This window comes from Puma concolor, chromosome E2, assembly GCF_028749965.1.
Source record: "Puma concolor isolate L17-30 chromosome E2, mPumCon1.1.hap2, whole genome shotgun sequence".
NCBI classification, from domain to species: domain Eukaryota; kingdom Metazoa; phylum Chordata; class Mammalia; order Carnivora; family Felidae; genus Puma; species Puma concolor.
The window spans coordinates 58,095,294-58,109,418 of NC_141681.1; the positions used below are offsets into that span (position 1 = coordinate 58,095,294).

Sequence of the window (14,125 nt, forward strand, 5' to 3'; positions counted from 1 at the left end):
GGTGACTTCCACATCATTCAGATTAGTCTCATGGACTCTGGTTTGAAGGAGCTTAAACTGAAAGCTTTCAAATAAATTCAGTTTTTAATCTTCCTCTGTATGTCACTGTCAAATGAGCAACAAAACATCATGAAGGAAACATATTTTGGGTACTGTTGTGGATATCCAAACACAACCATACATTTGCTTTATTCAGAATTGTTCCTATTTCTTGAGATTGTGTTGTCAGCTTATGATGTGGGCCAACATTTCCATGATTTTCATCAAGTACAAGCCCAAGGAGTGTGTCAAGTGCGTTCATAAGATCAATGTTTCTTCCATATCTTCACCAAAATTCAGAACCATCTGAAGTATTTTTGTCCTGTGATCACTCCACTGTTTCATTTTATATACTCTCCTCCATCTATTATCTCCGGGTTGCTCTTCCAAATATGCCCTGTTGATGGTTTGTGAACACCTGCGAATTCCTACCCTTTTCTCAATTAGCAGCTCTTTCATTACAATGAGTTGTGATTTCATGGTATCCAGGACTTGCTTTGCCTGGGTAAGGAGAACAAAATCCTCTCATCTTCTCTGATACATGTATATCCTATGCTTTTGCACAGTTCAGGTGTGTCTTCACCCATCTCCCTTAGAAAGTTCACTACAGAAATTTAAGGTAGATCATCATGGGTATTAGGATTTCTTTACCTGGTTGAATGTAAGGACACCCCCCTCCCCACCCCCCACCCCCGGCTGGGACATGACAGAAGTGAATGCTACAGGCCACCTAATTTTTCTTCATTGAATCATGTTAATCACAGTCTTGGAATATATTTCCTGACATGAATTGAATAGATTTTATCCCATTTCCTGTGTTTGATTCATCAGTGTTTGATGAGATGGTGGACATGAGGGAAAATGAGGCTGGAGCCAAATTTAGCCAAGGTCAAAGTGATAGGAAAATATTGTTAGGAGATGGTTCTCTATGGGTTTAAGCTTTTTCATGAGTCATGGATACAAGCATTGAAAGTTCTTATTCTATGCCATTCCACTTATGTTTGTGTATAAAAAAGCTTTGGAATATAATGGTAGTATCTTGCTCTTAGAGGACAGGTTTGTTTCTTGGACACGAAAACACGTGTCTGCTTCATCGGCAAAGGTTTGAGCAGATATGCTAGATATTCTTTGAAGATACTGAGTTTCCTATGTCCAGGGTCTCACAAACCCACTGTATGTGGAGCATCTACCTGTAGGAGTTGGGGGTGGGGGCTGACAAGTGATATTAGAATGATCAAGAAGTTTATGGTGCTAGGTGTGTCATGAGCCATAAGATCCTTGGGGGTTGATCTAGGAGTCTCCTATCTTCAGCCGGGATTGGAAAATTGTTACAGACCAGCTGGTTACATTATGGAATGTGTAGAATCATGGAATTTTATAGTTCTCGAGATTCTCCATGGATTTTATCAAACCAAAGTAGATATTCATGGGTCGGTTTCTCCTCTTGTTTGTGCATTTGTTTTGTTATTTACTTGTACATTATGTGAAACAACATAATATTCTTTCGTTGACTTATGTCACATAGCATAATACTTTCTAGGTCTATCTATGTTGTCACAAATGGCAAGAAAGGACAGCAAACCAGAAATACCTGGTTACCAGAGTGGAACAGGGAGGGAGCATGGGCAAAATGGATAAATGGGATAGCGAAGGACAGGCTTCCAGTTAGGGAATTAATAAGTCATGGTGATAAAAGACACAACGCAGGGAATACATTCGATGTTATTATAACAGCACTGTATGGTGACAGATGGTAGCTCGCTTGTGGTGAGCATAACTAACCCTGTAGAGTTGTCAAATGACCAAGCTGTATATCTGAACTGCTGTAACATTGTGTGTCAAGTATACTTGAAGAGAAAAGAGAGAAAACAAAGTAGTTACCAATTCACCTGTACATATATAGGTTAAACCATTTTGTTAAGAAGTTGTCTGTAATGAAAGCTAACCTACTCTCCAAATCATGCTCATCCTAGGTGTTCATAGTAAGATGCAGACTTAGGAAAGCTAATTTATCTTTATCAAAATGGAGATAAAGGTAAATTGCTGGAGGACAGGCAGGCCATGGGAGAGAGGAGAGTGTGTCCCGCTGAGTGGAAAGGTGAATAGGAGCATCTAGAGGAGTCTGGAGTCCTCACTGGCTGAGCATCCCAGGAGATACATGAAGAACAGTCATTTCTGTGAGAGCTTCTCAAACCGCTTGCCCTGCCGTGTGCTCTGTTTCATCTCTCCTCTCCTAAAGTGCCTGTCATAATGGGCACATGTCTTCTGAAGGCTTTTCAGTGTAAGTGAATTCTTTTGGGAAAACGCCAAATTGCAACTACACTTTATGTTCATGCTCATTTTAGTCAAAGTCAGATTTTGGGAAGAAACCTGAGTTGAAAACACAAGAGATCCTGTAGCATGAAGCTGTGGGAGTTACTAAAAGGACAGGGAAAACTTGATATTTTTAAAGGTTATGGAATTGATAGGCTCCAAGCTAAGAAATGTAACATTGCAATCAGAAGCAGTTGTACCTGCATCGCTGGGTAAAAGAGCCAACTGCTTCCAAGAATATGTTTGGTATGGTGACGAGAAGAAGGAGAAATAAAAGTGGTTGACCAAGTTCTCCATGCAAGGGTGGAGGCAGCTTGAATGAAAAGAGAAGAGAGAGAAGAACCTTAGGCTCACCTATTTTATCCTCTTCCCCATGTTTAAATATCCTTTGAAACTGTTCATTTCCTGTGATGCAGGCCTGGAATTTTATCTGGGGCATATGTTCTACAGCCTAGAAGGGGCAGTGTGCTTCTGATTATAGAAGTATTGTGTGGTTTTGTTTCATTTTGTAAATACACGTAGTGCCCATGACTGAACTCAAGCTGATTTCCATGGAGACTTGATTCAACCTGTTGGTTCCACTTGAGGTGTGGGAACCAACACTTCCCTCTCTTTTTCTACCACCTCAAAAGGATTCACATTTTTACCATTCTTTGGTTAAACCTGAGAGACAAATGAGGTAAAGTAGCCATAGATTCAGCTGGCATTAAATAAACTCTGCCTTTCCTCTTCTATGTGACAGGATGAATACCATTTGTATGGAGAGGTACCTGGCTTTGGGCACACTGAGGGTGGAATACAAGAACATCATCCTGAGAGAAAAACATTAGACATCAGTCAGCAGGAGAACTGGGGCTCCTATCAGTATGTTTTCATGTTTACTTTTACATTACGATTTACTTACTTGCTGCTCTGGACATGTATTTCCCAGCAGTTATTATACGTCCTTTCAAGAATGCTAGGTACCTGACACAACTGTGAACCATTACAGATCTCTGCACTTCATTTGCTCTCTGCTCTCAGCAAGATCCCTCCATGATAAGTTAATATTTTTTTCCCATGTAATGTTAAATTCCTTGGGAGGATTTATTGAAAGATGTGCATAAATCACGCCATTTAATCTGGACTGGCTTCTGTGTTTCATGTTGTTTTTAGTCTCTTTAGAAAATGAAGGTTCTTATGTTTGCTGGAGATACTAGTGTAGAAAGTGGAAATTGTAAATCAGTCAGGCCTTGCTGCTGAAAATTCCCATTGGATTCTAAACTCATGTCACAGATGGACTGTTCCTTATCACTTCTCTGTTGTTCTAGGGAAAAAAAATAATTATGCATCATATATACTCAACTTCTTAAATATTTAAAATATAATTCAGCAGAAAAGATCAATGGGACAGAACTTTGAAAACCCTAGGGGATTCACAAACAATAGCTATGTCAGTTGTACCAATGTGAGTGTTGAACTCTGTGGTTTGTTTGGAGGACACAAAAAGCTTCCACCACAAATAGATCCGTATGTTTTAAGCCCCTGAAAACATTTTTGGTTTCAATGACGAAAACAGTTTAATTCTATCACATTTGTTTTTTTATTTGATTTGTAATTTTCGTATTTTGTGTTGTTTCTTTACTGCTCTCTTTGGGTTGATGAGTTCTGTGGTTCAGTCGTGTTTGTGTTACCTTTTTCACTTTGGAACCTACTCTGAACCTTCTTTTAGGGTTTCCTCTGTATAGTGGTCTGTGTGTTCCAATAGACAAATTAAAAGTCAGGCAATCTGGGCTAAAACTCAAGCTCCACTAGGACTACAGTTTTTCCAAGATATTCTTGTGAAAGATGAAAAACACATAGAACGTTCACATCGGTCACCGTGGACTCATGGGGGAATTTATGAAAAAGTGTTAGAATGGTTTGTAGTGTGTAGTAAATGTTCGAGAACACTTGTTGTTACTGTTCATGAGGTTATAAGTTGTAATTTTCCCAACAGTCTTTACGTTCAAAGTCATCATGATTTCTTCTTTCTTCTTTTCTTTCTTTTGTTTGTTTTTGTGTTGTTGCTTGTTTGTTTCCTTTGTTTTGTTTTGGAATTTAAAAGCATGTCTTTGAACTGAATATGTTAGCATCACTTGCAACTTAAAGACATATGGAAACTCAGACATCAGCCTGATTCCAAGTCAGAATATGAATTTAATGAGATCCTCACCTCATTGTCCTACACGTTAACATTGGTGAAGTACACATGTAGCTCAGCATCACTTGTCCATTATTCTAGGCCTGTCTTGATGTCTGTAGGATGTTATTTTGATAACTATGGCTTTGTAGTATGCTTTAAATTAGGAAGTGTTTGCCACCAAGTTGCCCTTCATTTCTGGGATTATTCTGGGTATATGTTACCCTGTGTCATCACTTGTCCATTATTCTAGGCCTGTCTTGATGTCTCTAGGATGTTATTTTGATAACTATGGCTTTGTAGTATGCTTTAAATTAGGAAGTGTTTGCCACCAAGTTGCCCTTCATTTCTGGGATTATTCTGGGTATATGTTACCCTGTGTCATCCATATGAATGTGTGGATGGATTTTGATATATCTGCCAAAAAAATGATATTGGAATTTTGATTAAAAATGCATTAAGTGAGTAGAGCACTTTGAGTACTATTAACCGCTCAAGTATTAAGTACTCCAGTCCAAGAACTCGGATATGTTTCCATTTGTTTCTTCTTTCAATTCGTGCACAATATTTTGTAGTGTTAAGCTAGGTTTGACTTTTATCATTATGTTAAAGTATAAGCATTTTTTTGTATGGAAACACAACTAATTTTTTTTTAACATTTATTTATTTTTGAGACAGAGAAAGACAGAGCATGAATGGGGGAGGGTCAGAGAGAGGGAGACACAGAATCCGAAACAGGTTCCAGGCTCCGAGCTGTCAGCACAGAGCCTGACGCGGGGCTCGAACTCACGGAGCGCGAGATCATGACCCGATCCGAAGTCGGCCGCTTAACCGACTGAGCCACCCAGGCGCCCCACTAATTTTTATGCGTTGCATTTGTACTCTCCAAATTTGTAAAGTGTGTGTGAGTTTTACATATAGGGATTCTTCAGAGGGGAGGAAAATGGCAGTGGAGTAGCAGGACCCTAGGCTCCTCACATCTCATAAACATGACTGGATAACTGACAAATCATTCCAAAAATCTCAGATATGTGCCTGAACACTGACAGAACAAAGTCCCCATCGTAAGGGAGAGGAGAGGCCACACACACTCAAGATGGTAGAAAGCTTAAAGACATGGTTTAGGGAGAAAAGGATTGTAGTGCTGCAGAAGGCAGGGAGCCACAGTCAAGGAGAAGATCACCTGAGACAGGAGCACACACAGGAATGCATAAGGAGAACATTTCCCCAAAGCCATTGGCTGGGAAAATGAGGACTGAATTTCATGAATTTTGGCAGCTAGGCTATCGTAAATGCTGAAGTTTTAAAGATCATTAGGCTTGGCTGGGATAGAGCCGAGAGGGCACTGTGCTGCCTCTGGAAAGAAGACAGACAAACAACCTGGGGTCACTCAATGTGGCAAAGTCCTCTGAAGAATGCCTGGAGCATACAGGGTGGGAGATTATTCACTTCACTAGAAGCACCGTGCTGACAGGCAAAATTCTCTGAGATGCCTCTAGGGGAACTAAAGACCTAGCTGGAGCCCCTTCTCTCCCCTGCCCCTCAGCCTAAACACAGAGCCACCCGAGGGAAGTAGCTCAGTAGAGACCCTGGATGTCTGCCTACCTTACTCCAAGCTCCCACCTCCCTATGCTCTGGTGGGCCTGCCCTTCTCTCTCAAGCCTGCCTCATTCTCAGCAAGGTTGGTCCCTGCTCCAAGAGACCTGCACAAGTTGCTGCCCACACCTCATTTCCTGACCAAACAGTTCTGGAGGGCCTCAGTTCTGGTGGAGTTGATGTCAGGTCTCAATTCACAAGCAGACTGCAGTGCATCTAGCTATGACTTACCATGTTCAGGCCAGGGACCCTACACTGTCCATAGCAATCAAGGAGAGCATCTACAGGCTGCTGTCTAAATGGTCTACGGGAGACATAACTGTCTTTTCTAATTTTTTTTTCAACGTTTATTTATTTTTGGGACAGAGAGAGACAGAGCATGAACGGGGGAGGGGCAGAGAGAGAGGGAGACACAGAATTGGAAACAGGCTCCAGGCTCTGAGCCATCAGCCCAGAGCCCGACGCGGGGCTCGAACTCACAGAGTGCGAGATCGTGACCTGGCTGAAGTCGGACGCTTCACCGACTGCGCCACCCAGGCGCCCCAACTGTCTTTTCTAACATACAGAGGAAGGCAGGGCCTTAGACAAAATGCCAAGGTGGAAGAATTTATCCAAAGGCAAAGAAGAAGATATGGCCATGAAGAGAGATTTAAGTGAAATGGTTGTAAGTAACATGCTTGATGGAGAATTGAAGGCAACATTCATAAGACACTCTCTGGGTTGAGTAAAGAATAGTGAGAACCTTACCAGGGAGCTAAAACAGCTAAAAAGAATCAAACAGAGAAGAACAGTGCAATGAACAAGATTGAGGGACACTTGGGTGGGTCATTGAATTAAGCATCCAACTCTTGATTTTGGCTTAGGTTATGATGTCACGGTTTGGGAGATAGAGCCCCAACTTGTTCTCTGCAGTGACTGCCTCTGGAGTCTGATAGGGATTTTCTCTCCCTCTTGCTCTGCCTCTCTTCTTCTTTCACTCTCTGTATCTCTCTCAGAAAATAAACAGGTTTTTTTTTCAGCAAAGAAAAAAAAAAAAAAGATTGGAAACAGGCTTAGCAGTGAACAGCAGGCTGGAAGTACCAGAGGAATGACTTTGTCACCTAGAAGAAGAAAAAAATGAAGAAAAATAATGACTCTAAGCAAAAGACAGGAGAAGAATCATGCAACAGTATTGACTCGGGAAACTCAGAGACTCCATCAAATGTAATAATATTTGCATGATAGGAGTCTCAGAAGCAAAAGGGAGAGAAAAGGGGGAAGAACCTTTATTTCAAGAAATATTAGCAGAAACCTTCCGTAATCCTGGAAGGAAACAGACCTCCAGATCCAGGAGTATCAAAATAAATAAAAGCAAAAAACCAAAAAACTATATGCTGCCTCTAAGGACTCATTTAGACATAAAGCCACCTGCCGGTTAACAATGAAGAAATGAATAAACACATACCATACAACTAGATATCAAAAGAAAGTCAGAGTGGCAAAACTTGTATCAGACAAACCAGACATTTTTGTTCTTCTATTGTGTGTATCCTGCTTGGTGTCAGAGTATTGCTGGCCTCACAGGATAGTTTTGAATGTGTTCCTGCTCTTCCACTACTTGTAAGATTTTGAAAAGATTATCTTTAATTATTATTTTTTAAATGTTAGTTAGAATTGACCAATGAACGCATGTGATTTTTGGCTTTTCTGTGATGAGAGATTTTTTATTTTGATTTCAACATTTATTCTTCTTGTAGGTATAAGATTTTTGATTTCTTGGGTTTAAGGTTCATAATTCAATCATAGTAACTTGTGCATTTTTAGGAATTAAGTGGAAGTCTTTTTTTTTCATGTTTCTTTCTGAGAGAGACAGAGTGTAAGCTGGGGGCAGGGTGTGCAGAGACAGGAGACACAAAATTGGAAGCAGGCTCCAGGCTCTGAGCTGTCAGCACAGAGCCTGATGCAGGGCTCAGACTCCCTATCCCTGAGATTAAAACCTGAGCCAAAGGGGGACAATGAACTGACTGAGCCACCCAAGGGCCCCAGTGGATTTCTTTTCTAAGTTATTTGATTTGTTAGGATATCGTTGTATATGTAGTTGAAGCATTACCAATTTTGTTATTTTTCTTGTTACATGGGCATTACTTTCAATGTTATGTTACCTTTTTATTCTGGTCTCTATTTCACTTATTTCTGATGTTTCCTTCTAAATAAAATAATTTCAGATCTTGCTTTGTAATTTCTTCCTCTACTAAATTTCAGCTAACAGCGTTCCTTTTCTAGTTCCTTTTGGTGTAATGTTGTTAATTTCAATGTCTTCCTTAACTGAAGCATTTATGGCATTAAAAAATAGAAAACTTGAAAGCAGTATAAAACCTAGCAGAAATAACTCAAGCAATGACCAAAATAATACAAAATAAAAATAAGGATCCTTTAGGGTTTTCTATAGATCGTGTCATCTGTGAACAGAGATAACTTTTTTTAGGAGTTTGTAGCCTTCTTTACAGTAGTTATTCCTTTCATTTGGTAACCTGGTAATGCTGGTACCACAGAGTATTTTCATATTTTCCCTTATCTTCACTCCTTGGAAATACTCGAGGAGATTTAAAATACTTTCTCATGAAATGCTTGTTTGAATGATCCACTGAATTTATCGGACATAGCACCTTTCCTTGTTTGGAGTTAGTTTTTGGTCTTAGTTTTACTGTATGCTATTTTGTTGTTTCAGTTTTATGTTTAAGTTTCCTTCTGTGGTAATTTTGGCCTCATGTGGTACTTTTCCTGATCATTCGAGGTATAGGAAAATGATTTGTATGATAACATGACAATACTACAGAATTACCTATTAGGCTATATGGTCAGTGTATTGTGTGCAAGTTTATGTGTCCATGGAGGAATGAAGTCCTGATGATTCCTTCTCAAACATTTGACCAACATTTTCTGATTGATTCTAAGGTTGCACAATAGAAGTCTTCAGTATATTCATCTGAGAGTAGTAAGTAGGATGATTTTACTTTTCTGTTATTTGATATCTTTCAGCTGTATCTTCACAATGCACCCAGAATTTCCTGCCAAAGCCGTGCTTAGAACTTTCTCTCCAAAAAGTGTCAATGGGTGAATATAGTACCCTTGAGAATTTACACTTAATGATAGACTGGCACAACGATGGGGAGAGTGAAGGGCATCAAACATACCATGACGGACATTTCCAAATGGAGACATCTGTCCATGAGAAGAATCTCACTGCCCCATATGGTGAAGGATATAAAGCATTTTGCAAACCCTCCCCTTTTAAGTTAGCTACTTCTACAAAGCAGTGTGTTTCTGTTACCAAAAACTCAATTCAAAGATTCAAAGATAAATATTTGTCGAAAGAAAATTTGGAAAATCTGGAAAGTTACCCCATTCAGATGGAAAATAAGTATTTGAACCAATTTGAAAATAGGATTGGAATGACCTTTCAGACAACTGTTTCTGGAAATAATAGATTTAAAAATGAAGATGAAAGTGTAACGAGGTGTCAATTTGAGGGGCATGTCAGAAAGGAGTCAACCCTACACAACTACGAGAATATTTTCAATGGGTATAGAATTGCTCCTTGCAGTGAATCTGAGAAAACATTTAACCAGGGCTCAAATGTTAACAAATATCTGAGTACTCATTTGCCAGACAACCATTTTGAATGTGATAAAGGTGAAGAAGTTTTGTCTCAAAGATCTAAACATATTATACAGAAGAGTAGGCATATGAGAGAAAATCCTTATAATACCTGTGGGAAAGATCTGAAGGAGTCCTCCAGTGTTGGTGATCATCAAACAATTTGTGTGGGAAAAAACACATACACGTGTAATAAATCTGGAATTGTGTTGAGTCAGTCACGAAGACTAAATGCACATAAGACGATTGGTCCTGGAGAGAAAAGGTACACTTGTAAGGACTGTGGCATAGTCTTTCATTGGCACTCGGCACTATCTCAACATCAACAAATGCATGCTGGAAAGAAATTGTACAAATGCGAAGAATGTGGTAAAACCTTTAAGGACTGCTCATCACTAAATAGACACAGGCAAATCCATATCAGAGAGGGACTTGACAAATATCAGCAATGTGGCAAAGACTTTAGCAGGCACTCCTACCTTCTTAGACATCACAGCATCCATACTGGAGAGACCCCTTACCAATGTAAAGATTGTGGCAAAGCCTTTAGCCAGCGCTCAAACCTTACTCGACATCTCAGAATTCACACTGGGGAGAAACCTTACCAATGTAAAGATTGTGATAAGGCCTTTAGCCAGCACTCAAACCTTACTCGACATCTCAGAATTCACACTGGGGAGAAACCTTACCAATGTAAAGATTGTGATAAGGCCTTTAGCAAGCACTCAAACCTTACTCGACATCTCAGAATTCACACTGGGGAGAAACCTTACCAATGTAAAGATTGTGATAAGGCCTTTAGCCGGCACTCACACCTTATTCAGCATCATAGAATTCATACTGGAGAGAAACCTTACCAATGTAGTGAGTGTGGCAAGGCCTTTGGCCAGCACTCACACCTCACTCAACATCACAGAATTCATACTGGAGAGAAGCCTTACCAATGTAAAGAATGTGGCAAAGCCTTTAGCTTTCATTCAAACCTTATTGAACATCTCAGAATTCATAGTGGAGAGAAACCTTACCAATGTAAAGAATGTGGCAAGGCCTTTAGCTACCACTCAGTCCTTATTCACCATCACAGAATTCACACTGGAGAGAAACCTTACCAATGTAAAGAATGTGGCAAGGCCTTTAGTCAGCATTCAAAACTTACTGGACATCTCAGAATTCATACTGGAGAGAAACCTTACAAATGTAAGGAATGTGGCAAGGCCTTTACCACGTACTCAAACCTTATTCGACATCTCAGAATTCATACTGGAGAGAAACCTTACCAATGTAAAGATTGTGTTAAGGCCTTTCGCCGGCGCTCACACCTTATTCAACATCATAGAATTCATACTGGAGAGAAACCTTACCAATGTAGTGAATGTGGCAAGGCCTTTGGCCAGCACTCACACCTCACTCAACACCACAGAATTCATACTGGAGAGAAGCCTTACCAATGTAAAGAATGTGGCAAAGCCTTTAGCTTTCATTCAAACCTTATTGAACACCTCAGAATTCATAGTGGAGAGAAACCTTACCAATGTAAAGAATGTGGCAAGGCCTTTAGTCAGCATTCAAAACTTACTGGACATCTCAGAATTCATACTGGAGAGAAACCTTACAAATGTAAGGAATGTGGCAAGGCTTTTACCACGTACTCAAACCTTATTCGACATCTCAGAATTCATACTGGAGAGAAACCTTACAAATGTAAGGAATGTGGTAAAGCCTTTAAGGACTGCTCATCACTAAATAGACATGGGCAAATCCATATCAGAGAAAGACTTGACATATGTCAATGTGGCAAGGTCTTTACCAGGCACTCAATCCTTACTCGACATCACAGAATTCATACTGGAGAGAAACCTTACAAATGTAAGGAATGTGGCAAGGCCTTTAAAGGACCCTCAGACCTCACTGGACATAACAGAATTCATAGTGGAGAGAAACCTCACCAATGTAAGGAATGTGGCAAGGACTTTAAAGGACCCTCAGACCTCACTCGACATAACAGAATTCATAGTGGAGAGAAACATTACCAATGTAAACAATGTGGCAAGTCCTTTACCCAGCCCTCAATCCTTACTCAACATCACGGAATTCACACTGGAGAGAAACCTGATAATGTAAAAAGAATGTAAGTCAGTGCCTGAAAGTGGTGCCCAGCCCTTACGGGACATCAGAAAATTCCTATTGGAGAGTAACCATACAAATGTAAAGAATGTGCAAGCTCTCCCTGAAAGTCACAACTTACTCCACATTCTAGTTATCACATAGGAGCCAAAGTGTGAAATGGAAAGTGGCCACGCCTTTACCTGGAATTCAACTTTTGCTCGATATCACAAAAGACACCCTAGATGCAAACCCTAGAAATGTAATGAGTGAACAAAGACCCTCATTTTAAATATACACTTTAGGAAACACAAGAGAGTGCATATAAGAAAGTAACTGGAAAGGTAGATTTACAAAAGTATTTCATTGAACATCAAATGTGAATCATGTTACAGAAATCAAATAGAAAGAAGTATATCTGTCATTTCATTCAGACATTGCTTCAAAATACTTATAACGAATAATACGGAGTTAGACACTTAGAAAACATATATGCTATTCTGGTCCTAAAGATCTAGTGGATCGGTTTTTGCATAGGTATAATTAATTTCAAATTGTGCCTTGGTTTTTTTTTTTACTTACATTGACCCTCTATGGGATTTGTGACTAGCAAATATCCATGTATTTCTACTCTCAAATCACTACAGATTATTCATTTATTCCTAGTGGGTGTGTGAAACCATGTGACTGACTGTTGTTGCATCAAAGGTATGAGATGCCCTTCTTCATTATGCAGGACTCAGGCATATCGAATTTTCCATGGAAGATAAAGGACAATATAATGTACAACATCTGAAACAAATCTAAATGGAGATGCTGTTTGTGGTTATACCACTGATGTAAGTTGTCATGAGACAGGTGTTGAGAACACCATTGTCCATTTATTAACTCTAAAAACTTCCTGAATATTAGAAAGAAAATGTTTTATGTTAAGGTCTTAAAGGCAAAAGAGGTAGCAGTCCAGTGCACTGATAGATCTTTACAACAGCAATAGTCAGAGCACATGAGTTGATGTGGCTGCAATGAAGACATCTTCACAGATGGCAGCCAGAGCCTAGCTAACTCTTCCCCCAAATGGCATAAATTGTACATCCACATCTCTCAACAATTACCTCCGGCCTGATATTTATGGAAATCACTACTCCCCTGTCATTACATCAACACATGAATGCTTTTTTACCACTTGTATTCTATATTTTGAACGATTTGTTGAGTTGAGTGGATTTGAAATGCATAAATTGGTCTGTGAACTTAATATATTTTAATTAATAAAATATAATTGTTTTTAATGTGTTAACATGGATGTGTAATGAATGAAGTGTGATCCAACCAGCAATGTTACCACATCCTCTTGTATTTAAGGTTGTAGGTAACTGACGGAATCTATAACTCTTTTCCTAACACAACGGCATAACATACCCAGTAATCCCTTTTCTCCGCGGCCTTAGGATTTACATAATGTGCCATTATTTTTCCTCTCGTTTATCCATTATACCATTTTCTCCTCTTTGTGAATACTGTGATATTATTATGGATATATTATGGGGTCTAGAGGGGTACTGCTGACCTTTTACCTAAGGTCCCCCGTGAAACGCTATTTGGCATTCATTTTGCACAGCCAGTCCATTTGTTTTTAAGTTTATTTATTCTGAGCCAGAGCATAAGCATGGAGGGGCAAAGCAGTGGGGAGAGAATCCCAAGCAACTCTGCTGTCAGCACACAACCAGACACAGGCTTCAGACCCATTAACTATGGGATCAAGAGCCACATGCTTAACCTACTGAGGCATCCAGGTGCCCCTAGCCAGGAGTTTTACAGGGTCTTGACTGACACCAGCCCCTCTCACTAGTACATTCCCTAGACAACACCCTACAGACTCACAAGATAATGTAACTTTTGATAAGACAGTTTTAATCTGCCCCTGTGACCAAGCGGGTCTGCTTTCTCCCAGTGCTTTCCCCTCTGTGTCCCCTACAGAAGGCACAGAGCATGCTTAAATCTGCTTTAGTTTGGCAAAATCTGGACTTAGCCGGGGCTCTAAAGTATGCCATCATGGCAGCTAAGACAGCTACCTGCCAGTCTTTGGCGGGTGGGTGTTGTTTTCATGTGCATATGAAGCAAACATGCACATATGCTAGTACTGGGTGTGTAATAGATACCCCATAAGTAGGAGAAACAAATTCCAATAGTAGTGATAATGTAGCCCCAGATGAGACATAGAAAATATACAAGGTAAAGAATTAGCATAGTGCATTCTGCATGTGGAGGAAACACCTG

The 14,125-nt window shown here is 39.8% G+C and overlaps 1 protein-coding gene across 1 annotated transcript in view; it reads left to right on the forward strand.

The window, feature by feature from the left end:
• Positions 1-11,877, forward strand: part of LOC147573821 (uncharacterized) — a 31,599-nt gene extending 19,722 nt beyond the window's left edge. The window contains exon 4 of the mRNA XM_086688670.1: positions 9,128-11,877. Coding sequence (XP_086544796.1) covers positions 9,128-11,877 — 2,750 coding nt within the window. The remainder of the gene's footprint in view (positions 1-9,127) is intronic.
• The last annotated feature ends 2,248 nt before the right edge of the window (positions 11,878-14,125 follow it).